The sequence below is a fragment of the Capricornis sumatraensis genome, chromosome 9 (assembly GCF_032405125.1).
Source record: "Capricornis sumatraensis isolate serow.1 chromosome 9, serow.2, whole genome shotgun sequence".
NCBI lineage: Eukaryota > Metazoa > Chordata > Mammalia > Artiodactyla > Bovidae > Capricornis > Capricornis sumatraensis.
In genome coordinates, this window is record NC_091077.1 from 45375033 (window position 1) to 45395743 (window position 20711).

The 20711-nt window shown below is 55.5% G+C and overlaps 1 protein-coding gene across 2 annotated transcripts in view; it reads left to right on the forward strand.

The window, feature by feature from the left end:
* Window positions 1-6160: 6160 nt before the first annotated feature.
* TCF7 (transcription factor 7) overlaps window positions 6161-20711 on the forward strand; it is a 31817-nt gene continuing 17266 nt past the window's right edge. Inside the window, exons 1-3 of one of the 2 annotated variants that reach the window (XM_068980434.1) lie at window positions 6161-6400; window positions 6600-6666; window positions 7191-7315. In XM_068980434.1, coding sequence (XP_068836535.1) covers window positions 6161-6400; window positions 6600-6666; window positions 7191-7315 — 432 coding nt within the window. Of the gene's footprint in view, window positions 6401-6599; window positions 6667-7190; window positions 7316-20711 lie in introns of those variants that run through there. The other variant, XM_068980435.1, reaches the window with a different exon arrangement.

The following is a 20711-nucleotide window of genomic DNA, read 5'->3' on the forward strand; positions in this document are numbered from 1 at the left end:
TTTCTGAGCATTGCAGTTGGCCAGCTCTGTGTCAGACCCTAGCGATAAGCAGCAAAGCCTTGACATCCCTGTTTCAAAAAGAGACATTGAATGGTAACACATTCATATGTCAATATGTCCAGGGGTGTTCCCACACCCCAGACAGAAGTGAACGTGGACACGCTCCTCTGTGAAGCTGAAGGTGCGTCTTCCATGGACCCTGGGCCCACTTCCTGTGGCATTTCTGGTGCCTCTTGTCTCTCACCTCTGGACTCATTGCCAGAGACTCCTCACTGCATCCCTGAAACTAGGTAAGGAGTCCTGGGCCTGGAGAAGGCAGTTCACCCAGCAGTCCAGTGGTGGAGCAGGGTTTGGGACCCAGCCACCTGCACTGAGCTCTTCGGAGATCAGTGCATCCTGGTGGCACACAGGGTGCTTGGCACACCATGGTTGGCACACAGCAGCCACTCCCAGCTTGCCTTTGCTGCTGACACCTTAGTGCCTGTGACTGCAGACCCCTTCAAGTGGAAACCCAGGGCTATTTATTCCTGCAGGTGGGTGGGTGAGCGAATTCCAGCCGCATTCACTGGGAACAATAGCTGGCCCATATATGGTAAATTAGTCCTGGGAAATCATCCTAGGAGCCCGAGGAACTTGTGGGGCAGCTCTCTTTACACTCTCCCCACCACAGCCCCTCAAGCCAATTTGGTCAAACTTCCTTGGGTTATCATCAGGGAAAGTTAACATGGAGCTTCATTATTAAATTTCTACTTTAAAAGTAATTCTTGGACTTCCCTGGTGGTCCAGTGGCTAAGACTCTGAGCTCCCAATGCAGGGCTCCTGGGTTTGATCCCTGGTCAGGGAACTAGATCCCACATGCTGCAACTAAGACCTCTCACAGCCAAATAAATAATTTTTTTTTTTTTAAGTATATTCTTGGTTATTCCATTCATGGGGGGAGCAGCCTAGGGGAGAACACACAGAAGATTATAAAGCAAACCCTCTTGCTTCATTTTATTATTATTTTCTAAACATTTACTTATTTTTATTTTTTTATTTGGCTGTACCAGGTCTTAGTTGCGGCACACAGCATCTTTTAGTTGTGGCAGGCCAGATCTAGTTACTTGACCAGGAAATTGAACCCAGAGCCCCTGCATTGGGAGTGAGGAGTCTTAGCCACTGGATTGCCAGGGAAGTCCCCTCTTGCTTTATTTTAAAGGCAGCTGCCAGAGCTGTTGCCTCCAGCAACCGTGTATCTTCACCATTCTGCAGGCCACAGCCTCCCACATGTACACACACAGACACACATGCACAGACATGCAGTGAGACTACACAGAGTTTTCAGAGAGCAAACTGTGTTTCTAGTAACAAACCACAGTCTGCCTCTAGGATGTGTGACCAGGCTTTGCCCTGAGAAAGAAAGCTCCACGGGAAGAGTTCCTGCCTAGAGCCAGCAGCCCAGCCTCCAGGCAGTATTCAGCAAGCCCTAACAGGATGCCAGGCGGCTGGCGGGCAGGAAGAGACCCACTCTGAACCTCTCCTCGTTGTAATTTAGCAAATCCATCTGGGGCTCCTTTGAGCTTTTTTCTGGAAACCCCACATCTCAAGGGTCTCCCTGTTAGAAAAGGTCAGAGGGTTCATGTGATCCTTTCATGTTAAAGGAACTTGAAAGAAAAGGAAAGGAAATGTATATTTTCAGTCTTATAGTTGTGATTAAGTGGGCTCGGGCCATGAGAACATTTAGATGATTTACATGACGTTACATGAAGAGCCAATTAGCCTAACAACTTCCGAAAAATATCTAGCTCAAGAGCAGCCATTTATTAGAGTGCTTGGAATGTGCTGGGTGTCGTGCTAAGCTCTTTCCTAGGAAACATGAGTCATCTCAGCCTCGCTCCCACAGAGCAAGGCAGGCTCAGGGTGATGCCCATTTTACCCATGAGGAAGCTGAGGCTCAGAGAGGGTCAGTGATTTGTCTGGGGCCCCCCAGCTAACAAATGACAGGGCAGGGATAGAAACCAGGTCTGTCTAAATCCAAACCCAGAGCTCTTTTGTTCCATCCCTCAACTCTTAAGCGCTCTGACTTTGTCCTGCGTTCAGATGGACAGCACAGTCCACCATGTTCATTAGCGTGAAGATGAAGCCCCATTAAAATCCTGGGCTGCAGGAACCCAGAAGATTCTGGGGCCTCCCTGCAGCTGGCCTTGGTCCCCAAACTCCCTGGTCACCTTCAGGGGAGCAGCCACAGATTCTACTCACCACCCCTTAGAAATACCCCAGAGCCTACCATCTCTGTTTGGGATCTGAGTCAGTGCCCAGAGCAGGTGTCTAGAGTGGGATGAGAGATGGCACATCATGAGAGAGATGGTACAGGCCAAGGTCCATCTGACTCAAGGGAGACGAGGCTGGTTGGGCCCTCTCAGCCAGCAAATGGCTTGAGCTACTTTATATAGACCAGTCGGGAAGTTTCCCCGATCCTCCGGGTGGCCCCTGTATGCAACGTGAGCCACCCAGAAAGCTAAGATTCTATTAATGACAGTTCTTTCTTTTTTTAAAAAATTTTATTTGGCTGTGCCAAGTCAGTTGTAGTGTATCTTCAGTCTTTAGCTGAGGCATGCAAACCCTTACTTGTAGCATGTGGGATCTAGTTTCCTAATCAGGAATCAAACCCAGGCCCCCACATTGGGAGCGTGGAGTCTTAGCCACTGGGGAAGTCCCCAGTGACAGCTCACTCATCCCCATTTGTCTTCAAAGATCACAAAGCAGATAAGGACACACTCTGGAATTTTAGAAGTCATAATGAAACACTAGAATGTATTAGTTAGGGGAGCTCAGAAGTTAGACTGCCAGGGTTCAGAATACTAAATACTCTTACTTCTAAGCTGTGAGACCTGGGATAACTTACTTAACCTTTCTGAGGCTTAGTTTCCTCATCCATAAATGGGGATAACTGTCCCTATGTTATAGAATTGATATGGTGATTAAATGAGATAATGTGTGTGAAGCTCTTGACCTGATGCCTGGCACATAGTAATCAGTACTATGACATCTCTGTGTGGATGCTGCTGCTGGAATCCGTGCTGACCAGACAACGGGCTGCTGCACAGGTGGATCTGTCTTATGGGGACAAGCCCGAATATCTTTTCCTCTCTCTTTCCCTAAGCCTTACAGAGCTTTCCAGGCCCAGATGAAGTATGTCCATCTCCTTCAGGAAGCCGGCCTGACCAGTCCAGCCACACTGATCTCCCCATATCTGAGCTCCTTCTGCCCATCATCTGAATACGTTAATGAAGTGGCAGACTCAGCTCTAGTAATTTCTCAGCTTCTTTAGCAGTCAATGCCTCCCGGAGGGCAGGTCCCCTCCTCGGCCCCTCCCTTCTCCACAGCCTGAGTCCAGGGTTAGGTACAGGATAGATGCTCCCTCAGTACACCTTCAGGCTGATTCCAGTGTGGCTGTGGAAGTCTGAGCCTCAGTCTCTCTCTCCCTACCTTACCCCATCTCACACCTTGTTCTCCCTACTCACCTACCCCTCCCAGCAGAGCAAGAGGTTGGGGCCATCACCCCATAGGACAGCAGTTCCCAGACGGTGGGATTTCACAGCCCCGTAAAATGTCCAAAGAAATTTTGGAGAGGGAATAGAGAGTGGCCAAGTTTTTCTTCTGATAAATAAAAATATTTTAAAAATCAGTTCTTACCATTATTTTAGAAAAGAAAGGCTGTTTTCACACCAATAGAATAGAAAGCTCATAAGCTCTGACTAAAGGCTAATATTTTAAGCTGAAAAAAAATTTAGCCTTATTGGGAAAAACAAACCAGCCACTTCACTGTTGCCCTGACTTCTCTCCTTTCTCCATGGAGAAATCTTCAATCCCCACTGGCCTACGTCCACTGAGACCGCATGGGCTTGCGGACCTTTGTGCCAGAGGAGGCTCCTGCCAAGCTGGGGCCACCCGAAAACAGAGGAGGACCTCCAAACCTTTTGGGTTGGGCAGATTTATACACCCATTCAGCTTCCCAGAGGAGGCTCAGTCAAAGGCCAGACCCAGCGACCTCGGGGGCAGAGAAGGTGGCGGAAGCTGCGAGCCCCTCCTCCAGTACCTTCTCCCCTCCCAACTGGGCTGAGTCAGGCTGAAACAACCCCGCCCTCAACACACACTCTAGAGGGGATGAGCTCGCTCGCTCGCTCGCTCTCTCGCTCGCTCTCTCTCGGGGATGAGTGAGATTGAGCAGACAGCTCACACCCAAAAAAGGAGTCTGGGGAGACCTAATAGGCAGGGTCTTCCCACATCTCCATCACCAAACTGAGTACTAGTGCCCCCAAACGCCCTCACCCCACCCGCAGCACCAGGAAGGGAGGAAAAATGGGCACTCTAGCCCTGAAGTGAGGGGCCGAGGCGCCCCGCTGGGCGGGTGCAGATAGGATCTGAACGCAGAGAAGGGCGGCTCTTTGATCCGCAGCCAGCCCGGCTGGGCCTGGACCCGCCGGGCGGCTCGGCCCTCTTCCGGCCAGGCTTTACGCCGCTGCAGTCCTGTGGGACTCTGAACCGGACAAGCGTCTAAGACGCTCTCTCTTCTCAAATACCCTCAGCACCGGTTGCTTTCGAGAGACATGGTAAGGTCAACAATAAATCCAACACGGAAACCTGCTGGGTCTGCGGTTTACTGCACCGCGACTCTAAAGGGCCTGTATCTTGCCTAGATACAGTGCCTGAGCTGACGTCAAGTGTGCTGAAGAGGCCCGCGTGGACAAGACCCAAGGGGCCTGGTAGTTCGGATGGAAGTTGTCTCACGTTCCGGCGCTCCTCCGCGTATAGACCCTGAAGCCTAGATCTTTTGAGGGCCGGCCTGCGCCAGGCTCGGAGTCAATAGACTCTGCGCGAATGGGACTTCCCGGTTAAGTTGCTTGGGACCGTCAACCCCTCATCACAATCCAGCAGCCCATGGAGCTGCCCAAAGCCTCACCTCCCAGGCCGGGCCACGGTTCCAGGCATGGAACTCAGTTGGACGAGTTGTTGTGGGGGGTGGGTCGGGTCTGGAGGATTGGCATGGGCCTGGAGGGATACTTCTTTCTTGCCCTCTTGGCTGCGTTCGCGCCTCTGAGCCGCCACGTGGCTGCGAGGCCCGTCACAATTATGCAATGTATGAGTCCCTCATATAAGAGGCACTCAATAAATGTATGAGAAGGTATAATGCCTGTGCTCGCGCTGTGTGAGGGGAACCTGGAAGGAGGTCCCAGATTGGCAGAGGGCTGGAAGATGCACCCAGAGAATGGAGTTTTGAGGAGTCCTAACTCTGCCGGCCCGGTGTTCGAGCATAGCCTCGAGCAGCCCCTAAGCTCAAGGAAGACCCCAGTTCCAAGCCCAGGACATGCTATACTGAGCCCAGGTACAGAAACTGTTTACAACTTGGCTCCCTATCCAACGTGACAAAGTGAAGTCGCTCAGTCGTGTCCGACTCTTTGCGACCCCATGGAGCAGGCTCCTACCAGGCTCCTCAGTCCATGGAATTTTCCAGGCAAGTGGAGTGGGTTGCCATTTCCTTCTCCAGGAGATCTTTCCGACCCAGGGATCGAACCCGGGTTTCCTGCATTGCAGGCAGAGGCTTTACTGTCTGAGACACCAGGGAAGCAAGGCACTCCCAAACCCCAAAGGCCTAGGGGACCTGAGCACTACATAGCTGAGGAAGAAACCTGGGCGCAGGAAAGGAATCCCTGGTTGTAAGTGAGGAATCAGGGTTAAGAACCTCCTTTAGATTCCCAGCATTTCAGGAGAAGGGTGATGCTTTTCAGGCTCCTCCGACGCACCATTCGGTTTACGCCTGGGAGAGCGAGCCCTTTAAGACTATGCCCACTGGACGCGTCCTGGCCTCTTCCAGGAGAGGAGGGGCGGGGCGCTTTGGCTCCGCCCCGATCGGGCCCGCCCCCCGGCGTCCCCGCCCCGCCCCCGGCACTCCGCCGGCGGCGCCTTTGATGTTCTGACCCGCCAGCTCCCGGAGCCTCTCAACCCCGCGCCCGCGCCCCGCGCCCCGCGCCCCGCGCCCGCAGCCCGCCCAGGCGGAGTCAGCCCGCGCTCCGCCCGCTGCGATCCGGGCTCGGAGGTCCGGACTCCGGGCTCGCCGCCTCCCGGGCCGGCTCCGCGCCCCGCACCCCCGAGCCCCGCGCCCCCGCAGGCTGAGCGCACCATGCCGCAGCTGGACTCGGGCGGGGGTGGCGCGGGCGGCGGCGACGACCTCGGCGCGCCGGACGAGCTGCTGGCCTTCCAGGACGAGGGCGAGGAGCAGGACGACAAGAGCCGCGACAGCGCCGTGGGCCCCGAGCGCGACCTGGCTGAGCTCAAGTCGTCGCTCGTCAATGAGTCCGAGGGCGCGGCCAGCGACGCGGGGGTCCCGGGGGCGGGCGCCGGTGCCCGCGGCGAGGCCGAGGTCGGGGCGGAGGTGAGCGCTGGCCCGCGCCCCGTTGCTCCCCAGAAGCCTCGTCGCTCCATCGCCCCTGGCGCTCGGCTCGCGCTGCCCCGCCCCTCCCTCCCGCGGCTCTCAGGGGTCCCCATCCCTCAGACCCCTCCTGGGCCCCGAGCCCCAAGCTTTCCCAGCCCTCTGAAGGCCCCTTTGGATCTCCCCGCAGGCTCTCGGGCGGGCACACACTTCGCAGAGACTTTTCCCCGACAAACTTCCAGAGTCTCTGGAAGACGGTGAGTTTCTGCCCGGCCCAGCTCCCCTCCTCCCGCTAAGGCCCGGCCTCGGTGGGAGAGCCGGGCCGCCGAGTACGGGAGGGAGCCGAGGGGGTGCCTCCCCCCGCCCCCCACGGCAGCTCGAGGAGGCGGTAAAACCGAGGGGGTGGGGGAGTGGGGGGCGGGTTTCCCGGGCGCCGCCAGGCTCGAGTCACTTCCGGTGCCCTGACCTTTATAGGAGTAAACAGACCCCCGCCATCTCCGCCTCCCCTCCTGTCCAGGTGACTTGACTAATCCCCCGTCTTGAGGAGGAAGCGCTGGCCAAGGTTCCTTGGCCGGAGGGCGGAGTTGGGGTCGAGGAAGGGAGGCCGGAACTCGGGGTCCTTCGTCAAACCTTGGCACTGCGGGGACCCCACGCCCCAGCCCTTCAAGTCAGGAACTTGAAGGGGACCCCTTGGCAATTCTGATCTTCTCTCGATCGAGCAGACAGTCTTCAGCCCCAGCCGCCCCGGGCTGGCGCTTCTGACCAGCTGTGGTTTTTCCAGGCCTGAAGGCCCCGGAGTGCACCAGCGGCATGTACAAAGACACCGTCTACTCCGCCTTCAATCTGCTCATGCACTACCCGCCCCCCTCGGGAGCAGGGCAGCACCCCCAGCCGCAGCCCCCGCTGGTAAGTGGCCCCAGCAGCCCAGCCCGCCTTGTGCCTGCTACCTCCTTCATCAGGTATGTGAGGCATGGGCAAGTGACTTTTACCTAGAACAAAATAGATACGGAAGAACGCTGTTCTTGTCCCTTTCCCCATACACACCCAGTGGGATCTGCACCAGAAGGAGATTGTTCCTGAAGGAAAGAGGACAGCCGCAGGCACCCCCGCTTACCTCCAGCGGTTGGCTTTTGTCTTCCCAGCTTGGTCACTAGCAGGTGCTGGCTCTGTCTTGGAGTTTGGCGATGCTGGGGTGGCATCTTCTTGAAGAATTTTTAAGCTGAGACCACCCACCCCCTCCTCAGGGTGGTGTAAGTCGCATGGAGTTGTGAGTTTTGCTGTTAGCCTTCTCCCACTTAAGTCCCAAGCTGGGGGGAATGGGTAGAAAAGCTGGGCTGCTTCAGATCTTCCGGATGTACAGGAGAAACATCTCCTACTCGTTCTGTCCTTGTTGGCATGAATGTGGCCTTCCCAGAGAAAGAACCTGACCACAATGTGGGGAAATTAGGTTTTTAAGAAGCTGGCTTGGTCTCAAATGCACCAGGAAGGGCTTGCAAAGGTGTTTCAAATCAGTAGTGTCAGTTAGGGGCCTGTTTAATCAATTTGCAAATTGAACTGGTTTAAGTACGCAGTGCTTTGAGAAGACTGCATGATCATTACAAACCGTGCTTTTCTGCCCATTGGTGCAGATGACCTAAAGTGTGAAGAGCCTTTTCTGAGTGCTTCGGGCCAGCAGTAAAGCTGTGCTTAACGAAAAACTCAGATTAGTGTTCCAGACTGTGTTCAGCTGGCCCAAGTCAGGGGTGAGATTAGAGCTTCGAGAGTACATGAAAGGGCCTCGGGTCTGTGGTGGGTGGGTGTTGGGTGCAAACATAGTCCCTCGTGCAGGTCAGGCCAGCAGGGGGATGTTCATATGCTAGTGGTGGGGGGTCACCTATCACCCAGAGGGTGGAGAGTGACTGCCAGGCTCTTTCCGATCAAGAGCGAGGAGGGTAGGTTCTGAAAGCAGTTTCATGCTGAAGCTGGTGGGGCGTGAGAAAGTAGACTGGGGCTTCTCTCCAGAAAGCCAAGATGGAAAACCTGGTAGACAGCTGCCTGGAAATAAGCTCCTTGCCCTTTGGACCCCCGTTCCTTCATCTGTAAAGGAACACGTTGGTTGGTTGAGTGGTCTGTCGCTTTCTGGCTCCGTCTGTGAGGTATTTGCTTCCTTCCAAGTCTGTGGGGGAAGGGGCTTGCTTGCCTTCTGACCTTGCCACCTGACACAGCAGCTCTCCTCAGAGACCTCTACCTTCCATGAGCCTGCTATTAACAAAAATGCTTTGGGGGCTCCCTACAAGGTATAAACTCTTAGACTTGGGGCCAAGTGGTGGGACATAATCCACCACTGCCTGAACACCGGCAGCTGAGTTGCTGACAGGAGGCTGGGGTTGCTGATAACTAAAACTAAACAAAAGGCTCAAAACAGACCTTGCAGGCAGGTTCCCTCCAGCGTCTTGTGATCCCACAGAGGTGCAGGGGAAAGGTGGTGTTTCTGAGTTCCTTTCACAGTCTGGGCAAGTTGTAGGGGAGCGCCCAGAGTGGGAGTGCCTTGTTCTCCACAAGGGTGTGGTGATGGAACCATTTGGTGTCCTTTAGCTTATACTGGTCAGAGTGTTGCAGATGGCCGGCTGCCTCCAGCAGTCAGGACTCGGGGGAGCGGGGGCTGGAGCAGGCACACCACCACTCCCCTGGCCTGGATCAGTCACCTTTTAAACTTTGAGATCTTTCTCAAGCTGCAGCAGATGCATTTTGGTGTGTCACACTCTCTCTTATAGGGACGAATCCCTTTGTCCTCCCCAGCCTGCCGTTGCCTCCCACAGCCTGGCTTCTGGGCTCCCAGGAAGAGGGCAGGCTCTGGAGCTGACTTTCTGTGCCCTGGCAGTGGCTGCTCCGTAGGGCCGGAGACAAGAACAGAGGCACAGAAGGGCCTGCACTGGGGAGACGCTGGGTGAGGAAGATGTACGCAAATATGGGGGGCCTCCTTTAAGCAAACCTGTTACAAAGACACAGCTAGAAGAGTAGTAGGTGTTTGTGTTACTAGAAGAGTTATGTGGACATTTAAAATATGGTGAGCTTTTAAAAGGCAAAATTAATTGACCCTGTGTTTTGGGAACCCATTTCTCATGTGATTCAAGGTTCCTGTGTCTAGAATGAGGAAAGACTCTTACAGTGGGTTAGGAGCCCCTTGTGAGGTCCTCAGGAAGAATTGCCTTTGGAGGTATTTTCCCCCAATGCTGTGTTTTCCTGAGGCCATCTTCAGGGAAGAGAGGACACGCTGCCCAGGGCTTTGGAACTAGCCCATGGGCGCAGAAAGTCAGCCCTTCTTGCTCTTTGCCCTCTCTGAGAGAATCAACTGGTCAACAGTTGTGCTGGGGAGCTTAAGGCTGATCGCTTGACCTTCCCTGACAGTAGGGAAAACCCATGCCAGGGACCTCCTCTGCCCTTGTCTGGATGGAACGCCCATGTGGCTACTATGCTGGACACCTCAAAGTAGGCAGACTGGAATCTTGTCAGGAGCTACCAGGGGGATGCAGAGGGAGATTTTTCTTCTTTTTGATACTTAGCTCCTCGCAAACTCTGGTTTTGGAAGTGGAAATTAGGTCAAAGTTAATCTCACAGCTAATGTCTTTCAGGAGTCTCATGTAGGTTTGCAGACAAACCTAGACCCGCAGCTACTGCTTGTTTTGTTTGCTCCACTCTCGGATTGTAGTGGGGAGGGCAATGACCTGCTCTTGGGCCAGACTTTGAGGGATTTCTGGGATGAGTGAGGCATCACTCCTTAGGGAAACTCAGACTCTAGGATGTGCAGAACTGAAAATTTGGTGCAAATTCTCATCTCAGAAAGGATATGAGGCCTTGTCACTCTTCTGGCCCTTTCCAGGGGCTCCGCTTGGTGTCTGTGGCCCAGAAGGCTGGTGAGCCTTTCACCATTTAGGTGAAATGCCCAGAATAGGCAAATCCAGAGACAGAAAGTAGGGGAATGTTTGCTGGGGCTCAGGGAAGAAGAGAATAGGGAGTGACTGCTAATGGGTATAGGATTTCTTTTTGGGGTGATGAATATGTTCTGGAATTAGATCATGGGGATGGTTGCACAACCTTGTGAGCATATTAAAAGCCACTGAATTGTGTACTTTAAAACGGTCAATTTCAAGGTATGTAAATTACATCTCAATTCCAAAAAAAAACGTTGAGCTGAGCCTTTTGGCTCTTGCAGGGACTTGGGGCTGTTTCCCTGTGCCACCCTGGTGTCTGGGCATGCCCCGAGACCTCTGAGGTGGAGGTGCCCACTTGAAGCAGTGGTCTCATGCTTGGGCTCCTGGCCATCGGGCTCACATTCTCTGACTCCAAGGTCTGAGGTCCAAGTGAGGATCGTGCAAGCGAGCCTGGGGGAGCAGGAGGTGAGGGTAATAGCAAGACTTGAGCAGAGGAAGGAAGTGCTGCTGACGCATGGCCAGCCTGTCCTGGGGAGCTCTGCAGAGATGCACCCACCCAGCCCTCCACATCCCTCAGAAGACAAGCATTGAGGCCTTGCGGGGGAGGGTTAGTGATGGTTGGTCACCAGTTGGGGTGAATGAGTTTGGCACCAGGCTGGGTACCAGATGGACCAGAAGCAGCCTCTCTGAGGGTGCCCAGCTGAGCGGAGGAGACAGATGAATAGACTTGGATCCCTGGCCAGAGGAGTCCTGTCACAAAAGGGCCTGCTGGCAGTGTCCTGGGCATACCTGGCCCCTGCTGGGCTATGGGAGAGGGTCTCCTGAGCGGCTCCTTGAAGGAGTAGTCTGCCAAATAAAGGCACCAGGGACTGGCAGGCATCTGGGCTCCTCTCTGACATCCCAGATCATCTGCTTCTCTACTGAATTTGCCACCCCCGAGCCCAAACCATTCTCCCCTAGGAGGGCAGCCGCCTCTATAGTCCCTCTGACAGACCTGGGTCCCCACCCTAACCCTCACCCTCAATCCAGGATCCCTAAGGAGCTGAACAGAAGTCAGACCCCATCTCTCACCGGATTAAACCCTGTAGAGGCTCCCATTGCTCTTGGAGTAAAATCTGAGCCACTCAGCACAGCCTTAGTGCCTAGATGGCCAGCCCCTGCTGACCCCCCTCCTCATCTGCACCACACTCTTCCTCTCTCCCTAAAAAGCAGCCCCCCAGTGCCCTGAGTTCTTTGCACCTCAAGACCTTCACGCTCATTCCTTCAGCTTGGCATTCTCTTCAGCTCTTCACCTCGTGCCACTTTCTCATTCCTCACCCAGGGTTTATTCAGATGTCACCTCTTCAGAGATGCTTGGCTCTGACCATCCAAGTGGGGCCCTCCATCACACCCTGCCCCAGGCCTCAGCCGCCTTGCCCACCCTAGCAGTGTTTCAGGCCAAGGAGGTTGACACTGGTTTATGATGCAGTTGCCATGCTCAGGCCAGAGGCGGCCCATGTGTCAGAAGTATCTTTCAGCCTTAGTTTCCTCCTCTGCACAACGGGAGTAGTAAGCCCTCCTCCCAGAGTTGGAGTGAGGACTAGGGGCAGGGGGACCAGGGACGTGCCCAGGAAGGTGCCAGTGTGGCGTGGGCTTGGGGGTCAGGATTTGGCCACAACTGATCCCTTCTCCTTTGCTGTCCTGGCCCCTCTGGGACCAGTGGTGGCTCAGTAGTACTAACTCTACTTTGGGCCACAGAGTCTGGGGTCTGAACGCTGGAGTAGGGACTTGGGTATATGGGCCCCTCCTCGATGACTTCCTGACCCAGGGATGGATTCTTGGGAGGAAAAGTGTGAATCCTGGGACCAGGCTGGGAGCCACAGCCACAGCCACTCATTCTGTCCTGAGAATCCTCTCCTACTTGTCTGTAAGAGGTCCCTCCTCCTTCCCTAGCCATACAGAAGCCCTTTACATATGATGTTAGGGGCTGAAGCTATTTTGTAAGGGAAAAAAGGGGAAAGACCTTTGTGGCCATTAGCCTCTGAACCATTCCGAGCTCTTCTCACACGTCCCCCTGTGCACAACCTCCTGTGTCTCGTCCCAGTGCTTCCCTCGTGTGGGCTGCACCCCGGGCAGTGCCCACGTGTGGCTTCTTTGCTTGTCTCCCCTCATGTTTATTATTCGCTTCTCCCTCATGTGGCTTCTAGTTTTCTCACAGGTTGCCTTCTTTACCAGTGGGAATGATGTTCACTGTTTGATTGTTTTCCTGGAGCAAAGTGTGAGAACTGTGGGCTCAAGAGGTAGGAAGGCATCGTGGCTTTGCTTCCCTGTGGCCCCAGTTCACGGAGGGTTCCTGCCAGAGCCCAAGCCCAGCCCACATGGCGTTTCCCCTCTTTTGTTGTTCATTTTATAGGTTCGAGCTGGGCAGTGAGTCTTAAAAGTAATTTTGACTTGGATTCCTTCCTGACTTGGAGGGCTGTGTGGTATTTGGAAAATCAGGGTGGTAACTGTTTCAGGGGGCCCTCCGTGATGCCTTTCAGGCCCAGGGAGGCACCCTGGGGGAGGCCTGCCCGTCCTGCAGACCTGCCCTACCTGCCACCGCGGCTTTAGCTTAGGACTGCCCATCTGCGCCTCCAGCTCAGGAGCAGAGGGAGGGGCTGACAGCAAGCCCTGTGTGGGTCACTGGCACCCAGGTGTTCTTCCCCCAGCCTGAACAGGGTTTCCCGAGCCAGCTGTCACAGGCAGCAAACAGGGCTGTCCATACCAGCTCTGCCCACCTCCCCAGGCGCCCCGAGACTTAGATGTGAGTGGGGTTGGAGTTGGGGGTGGGGTCCTTGGTGGTCCCTTCTCACAGACAGTTGGCAGCCCATGCCCTCCTGGACCCCCTTGAGATCACTCCCCACGCCCTGTCCCCGCATGAAGGGAGGTTTAGCTGAGCTGTGAGAATGAGCTCTGAGGGCAGTGGTTTCAAGTCACACAACAGCTGAGGTCCGGGTGGAGCAGGGTGGGCACAGAGCCGCGTGGAGGGGCAGGGGGAGCAGCTGCGGTCCCGAAGCCATACAGTCACACTCCCTCATACCTTGTGACTGGCTGCTTCCTGCCACTGTGGACAAACAAGACTCCGGTGGAGGAAACAGGTGTTTTATCAGGTCACAGGGCTCCCCCCTCCCCCAGTGGTACAGTGCATGGGTCCTGGGGTGCCAACCCTCCTCTGCAGGTGGGAACAGCAGGTCATGTCAGGGAAGGGACTTATCCATGGCCCCTTAGAGGAGTGGAGGTGGAAGGCCTGAGTTGGGAAACTCCACCCTCAGACGCCTTACCTTCCACTCCTTGGCTGAGTGGCTCTGGGTAAGTTAACTCTTCTGGGCTTTATTGTCTCACCTGAAAAAAAGGATAGTGAAGGTTCCTAGCTCCCTGGGTTGCTGTGGAATGGAATGAGCTCATGTATATGGAGTTGTTGCCACACAGTCGGTGCCAGCCTGGGAGGGGTTAACACTGTGGGGAATGGCCTTTGTAAAGGACGCCATGCCAGCAGGTGCAGTAAGTACCCCTGAAGGGGGCTGGGCTGAAGCCCCCGACGCAGTCTGTCCTCGGCCCCTCAGCCGGCTCCCCTGGGGCAGAGCAAAGAGGACAGCTGTCCGCCCGGCCAGCCCAAGGGCCCTCAGCTGGTCAACGACGTGGTGCCCGCTGTATCTGGGATCCTGGTCCAGACCCCTAACTGGTATTCACTGAGCACCCCCGGGTACTTGGCCTTGGCTCAGCACAGAGGGGACGGCTGCCTCTGCGCCACCCGCCACCCCCACCCCAGAGCTCAGTTCTGGCAAGGCAGAGAGACTCTCCTGGGGCTCAGTGCCTGCCATGTGGGATAAAGCATGCTGAGGAGGGAGAGGGGCCGGTGGGGCAGCTAGGAAGGCTTCCTGACAGGGGGCTGTTCTGGCAGGCCCAGAACCTCTGAAGGCGGGAGTGGAGGAACGCTCTAGGTTGGGGGACAGCTGGAGAGAGGAGGAGGGGCAGAAATGAGTTATGTTCTTGGCCACTGGAAGGGCCCGCCAAAGCCCAGGGTCTGTGAGGCTGGAGAAGGGCCAGCATGGAAGGCCTAGCATGTGCCCAGGCGGTGCTGGTGCCACAGCCCAGGAGTTGGCGGCCTGAAGGGCAGCATGGTGCCCATGGGAGATGGTCTGACTGGACAGAGAGGGGGAGGCAGGCAGGCGGATGCTGGGAGGCACAGGGTGACTGGAGGAGGCGGGCAGGGCCAGGGAGGGGGTGGGCTTTGGGCAGGGGAGACCCGAGCGAGTTGGCACATGCCAGGCAGGAGTGCCTCAGAGGTGGAAGTTTTGTGTTACTTCATTTGACTCTCAGTCTGTCTCCAGGGTCATGAGGCCAGGGCCTCGCCTCCTGTCCCTGAGGGGACTGAACCCCGGAGGGAAGGGGGTGGAGCCACTGGTGCTTCGGCCAGGGTTTGGATAGCCCCCCTCATCAGCTCTGTCTCTAGCAGGACGCCAAGGCCCCAGGAGTCTGAGAACCCAGGACATTATTATCTCCTTCTTTCATGTAGTGTGCTGCCTCAGCTCACAGACCTGTGATGCTTGGGATTTGGATGTGGGTGCCGCCTCCCTCCCCTTAAAGAGGTGTGGACCTCATCATCCCTGGCACACGTAGTCTCTGAGCTGCAGCCTGGAGGGTTTGTCCTGGTCAGAGGGACCTGCAGGACATGGGGCTCCCATTCCCTGGGGGGAAAAGGGACTGTCCCTTACTGGATAGGGTCCCTGGCCAAGGTGGGCCTGAGTGTGGCCCTCTCTTGTGGGGAGGCTGCCTTGTATTCTATCCTACCCATGGATCCTGCCTGCCTGGGCTGTACCAGCAGATACGGCTTTAGAGCGCAGAGGGAGATGGTGACACACGGCCTTCATGTCACAGCCAACTCCACAGCTAGAGCTCCTTGGAGATCAGAGAAAGCAGATGCTTTGCCAACCCCTTTACCCCTCCCACTGAAACAACCATCTCTTCTCTCCAAGGACGGGAGGCTGTCTGGGCCCCACACTGTCTGCTTGCAAATAACGACGAATATGTGGCTAGGGCTGCAGGCATGGATGGGCAGGATGTGGCCCCAGGGAACAGTGGGTTCTGGGGGTTTACGTGGTCAGAGCTGCCCTAGCCCACCACGTCTGGGCAGCCTGGCCAGGGAGGGCAGATCATCCCCTCCCAGGGAGCCCAATTTGCCCATGACGGGAGGAGGCTCTGTTGGGCAAGGAAGCCAGGAGCCAAGGCCACCTCCTCCCTGGCGTGTGACCTCAAGTAAATCTGTCAACCTCTCTAGGTCTCAGTTTCCCCCTGTAAATGGGGGTAGGGAGCCCTGGCCCTGAGGATTCCTGAGGGTCAGATAAGCATTAGTGGGAGAGGCCTGCTGCTCTGGTGGGCCTCAGCTGGGGCTTTGCTGGCCACTGCAAGAACTGCTCCCCACCCAGCCTCCCCATCAGGCAAGAAGGAATCGGAGGGCAGGAGGGACAGGTGACAGGAGTCCAGCTGAGGGTATTCTGACTAACTCTGACCTGGCTCTGGTGGCAGCAGGCCCAGCCTCCCAGTCTGCTGGGCCGCCATCTGAAACACATTACCAATGCTTTGTAAACTGCACATCACTCGGCCACATGAAAGCTTGGGATCTAAAAATAGCCACTCCCAGAGGACGCCCCGCATTGGCGGGGCTCAGCTGACCTCCGCACGCACACCCACCACTAGGCTGTCCCCCTTGCCAGGGAGCCCCGACTGGCAGGGCCACACCCACCCACCCTCCCAATGTGGGCAGCCACTGCCTGAGGCCACTTTATCTGAGCACAGATCTCATCTAGCTGGTCAAAGCTTCAGGCCTCAAGGCCTTCCCTAAAGCACAATGTCTGGAGGAGCCAGGAGGAGGCTGCCCAGGGTGTGTCAGTAACCACAGGCCCCCTTCCCCAGACCTGTATATGGCTGGCATGTCTGTGGGAAGCCAGTGGAACTGTCTCACAGGAGGGACACTGGGGCCCTGTGGAGGTGAAGCACGGGAAGGGGGACTTGACTGCCGTCAGATGGTGGACAGGAGGGCCACTGGTGGATGTACTGGTATGAGAAGGGCAGGGTCCTGCCCTGGACCCCATGGTGTCAGTGGGGAATCTGTCCCAGCACGAACACAGGGCAGCTGTGGGTCTCCAGGCTGCCAAGGTTGACTCTTTGCCCTATTTTCTGTGGGCTCCTTTCCCTCTGGTCTCTATGACCAACTGCAAAACCACTCTTTTCCCTAAAAATAAACATGCTTATGGGACTGGGGGAAGCTTTGTAGCTATCAAAGGAAATAATAGGGTGTTTAAGAAAATTACATTGCGTTTTAAATAACCAGCATGAAAGTCATTAAGTTTTAAGTTTCATTTAAATCAGATGGCTCTGTGGCTGGCCTGGTGGCCAGGCAGGCAGAGGGTGGGTGGGCCCTTAGGGACGCTGAGCAGCAGCCTCTGGAGAGTTTTGCAGTGAGGTCTCTGCTGGCTGTAGCTGGGGTCCAGGCAGGGCAGCCCTGAGTATATGCTGTGCTGCAGCAGCCAGCCCAGAGCTCGCTGGCAGGCTCTGAAGCACTATGCAGCCCAGGAACCTCCCAGCTGTGGTGGGCAACCCCCTGGGTGGGGCTGGGGCATGAACATAGACCAGAGGGTGTGGGACAGATGAAGCTGGGACTGCAGAGGCCATAGGGGTTGATGACCATGTTGGGATAGGGGTTTAGGGATGGTGGTTTGGATCAAAAGGGCGAGAGAGGATCTACAGGGCCAGGACCATATCTGTCCTCTTCACTGCTAGACTCTCTCAGTGGCCAGCACAGGGCATGACACATAAGTAGGTGCTTGTAAACAGCTGTTGAAAGAGTAACAACAGCCGCAGTAATAGTGCATGTGTCAAGAGCCTCCCAAGTGCCAGACCTGTGCCAGGGACCTTTAATCCTGATATCAAGATCCTTACAAGAAGCCAAGAAAGTAGTCACTATATAGCTCTCGTTTTACAGAGGGGGAAACTCGGGCTCAGAGAGGTTAAGAATGTGCTAGTACCTGGCAGAGTCAGGACGTGGACTCTTTTCCCTCAGAGCCCAGACTCTGCTCTGTCCCTCTGCTCTCAAATATGTGCAATTATTTGGGGTCACTGTAGGCTGCAAAGCTGAACGTTACCCCCACTCCCGTTGAGTTTATGAGCTGGATTCTTCTGGTCTCAAGGGAAGATTTGGTCCTTTCCTGCCCCCCCTTGGGCATGACCTCAAAGTTCTGGACTTGGGTCAGGGCTGGACCAATGCCTGGCAAGGTCAGGGTTACCAGGGCCAAGAGCTGTGTTTCTTGGTTGAAAGCAGACCTCAGGGCTTCCAGAATAAATAGTACCTGGAAAAGTGTTTTACCTGGAAAAGTGTTTATAAATGACATTCAAGATTACATTAGGTTTGGGAATTCCCTGGCAGTCCAGTGGCTAGGATTTTGCACTTTCACTGCCAATGGCATGGGTTCAATCCCTAGTCAGAGAACTAAGGTTCCTCAAGCCACTAAGCGGGGCCAAATTAAAAACAAGATTGCATCAGGTTCTGATGCTTGATGCAAGAACAGTTTAGGACTGTGTATCAGTGGATTCCCTCTTTCTAACCTTGGTCCGGGCTCAGCTGGAAGCTCATTGTTAGACTTCTCTGGCCCAGGGGCCCCCCTCTGTGTGGTCCAGGAATGGACTAGGGGGTATCCTCGGTTCTGAGACAGTGGGACTGGCTGGACTGAGGAATCTGAGGGCATCCCTGGGTGTGGGTGTCCCCTTCCCAAACCCCTTGGGAAAGTTGCTTGGGAACCAGATCCACCTGCCAACCTTGCTAGGACATTTTGAGAGTTTCTGCTTCTACCGCTGCCCTCCTCTGCACCTCCCACCCTGGTTCCGCCCCGGCTCTTGTCACTGAAGGCTAGTCAGGAGCTCAGCAGTCTGGCCCAACAGCGATCTGGCTGCAGTCCAAAGGAGATCAAGGGCCAGCAGCCCCAGCCTGATACAAAGGCCAGCTTTCCTGAAAAGCCTTGGTCTAGGAACATGCTCTCCTTTGTCTTCTGTTTTCTTCTTCATTAATTAAAAAAAAATTACCAGACACAAATATGATTTCATTTCATCCCTATGAGATATGGACACAGTACAGATGGGGAAGCCAACATGAGTTCCGACATCTACCTCTCTGTTCCCTGCCCTTATCACATGCCTCTCTGCCTCTTAAGCAACATAGCTATCCACTCATTTTTTGAAAAATTGGGTTTTTTAGCTACAGTTGGGTCCCCGTGGCTCCCCGCCCCCCCAAGAATGTAGTATTTTACCCTCTCCCCTGTGTTTTTATACTGTTAGACGCAGGTGTGTGTCTGTAAAAGCTGTTTGGTGTGGCTTTTTTCAGAATCCCCTGACTCAACCTCATTAGAGTGCTCCACCTCACGAGGGCCTCTGTGGCAGTTGAAGCAGCCCTGCCCTCCTCTGTCAGCTTACACTGGGCGTGAGGGTTTGGGGAGGGGAGCATCCTGGGGCCCAAAGCCTCCAGCAACTCCTTTTCACTCCTTGTTCACAGGGGATAAACCTTTAGCTGGACTGAGTCTGGGCAGAGCCCCAAGGGCCTTAGCTGCCAGGGTCAGACCCAAGTGAGCTTCCTAACTGTGGCCCCACGGCAGAATTGTCCTACCGGGGTTGGTACAGGCAGCTAAACAGACTGGGAAACTCACAGACCCTTCTCTTATCTTTGGTCCTCAGAAGCTGGCTGGAATTAACTGGGGCAGGAGTGCAGTGCCAAGGTTGGGGATGAGATCTCCAAGTCTCCACCTCCCAGCCTCGAGCCATTGCTAACCATCAGCCCCCACCTCTCCAGGGCCTGCCTGGCTCCTGCTCCTAAGCAGAACACTCACTCTTCTGCCAGTGGCCATCCCTGCCTGCCATCCCCACCCCTGCAAATGCTGCACGCGGACTGGGAAAACAGAGGCCAAACCCCGTGGGAAGAATTTGTTCTCACGGTTCCTTTAGTCATTTATGACTGAGGACCAAAATCACCACCTATAGGGCAGGGTGAAAACGCCCTTCACACAGAGCGAGATGGGGGTCAGAGTCACACAGCAGCTCAGTTTTTTCTAAGAGAGATTACTGGCAGGGTGTTGCTGGTGAAGTCGGTGATCCCTGGGGTCCTGGGTGGGTGGAGGTCTCAGTGAGGAGATCCAGTGTGGGCAAGGGAGAATCTGGCAACCACTCAGCCCCTGGGCCTCACATGTGTGGTCTCCTTGCTGGCTACCACCAGCTGGCCTGTGGGGCCTGTCACTGAGTGGTAAAGACCTCTAGCCGGGAACCCAAGAGGCTGGATTCAAATCCAGATCTATCACGACTTGTTCTGAGACCTTGGGCAAGTCATTTTCCCTCTCCTGTCTTCCTGTTCCTCATCTGCACAGACTGTACACACAGATGACACAGTGGCTGGGAAGGCTCTGCAGGTGGGACTCTGCAGGGTGCCAGGCATATAGGAGGCTGTCACTAGTAGGGGCTGCCACCTCTATACCTGCACGTTCACCTTCTTCAGGACTTTTCCACAAAGCCTCTTGGTTTAACTCCCAGGGTAACAAAACCTCTGACCTCCTCAGATGCTGTCCTCCAAGAGCCCAGCTTTCCCTACTGCCTTAGACAGCCTGAGCTGATGCTGTGCCCCTGGCCTGCCTCAGCCCGCCCAGGGTCCCAGATGGCTGGGCACTGAGATCAACGAGCTGGGAGAGTGACTCCCTGGACCAGGGGATGCCCAGCCCCAGGGCTGCTACAGTGTCCTCAAAAATGTGTCGCGCTATCAACTAGCAGCTCCGCTGCAGCAGCTCCCGGAAGCTTATATTTTCCTCTAAAAACATCCTGTCCTGAGGGGCGTTTACCTCAAAGAGGAAGAAGGAAAACAAAAGTAAACGAATGCATAGAAACCGCTGGAGGCTGTGGGCCAGGCCACTCAACTCAGTGAGGTTCCGCTAGCTCTGAGGGCGCCTCGGGGCTGGGCTGGGTCTAGAGCAGGCCTGTGGTTTGCCAAGGCTGCCTGTGGGTCTCCGGTCCTCACCTCTGCTGTGGCAGGGCCCCACTATCTGATGTCAGGACCAGGCAGCTGGTGGACTGGCCACAGGGGCCTGGTAGGGCTCTGTGCATCCCTGGCAAGGGCCCAGTGCTGGCGGGAGGACTGAAGCCTCCTGGTCTACTAGGGGGTGGCCCAGCCATCCCCCAGTCCCCCAGCTCCGCGGGCCACAGTGCCACGGCTCCATGCTCTGTTGGGGGTGGGGAGCTGGAGGGCCATCCCCTGGAGAGCGCCATGTTCTGGGCAGAAGGGCCCAGAGTAGGGGTGGGGATAAAAGGGCATGAGCCCAGCTAGGGTGTATCTGCAGAGGTGGGAT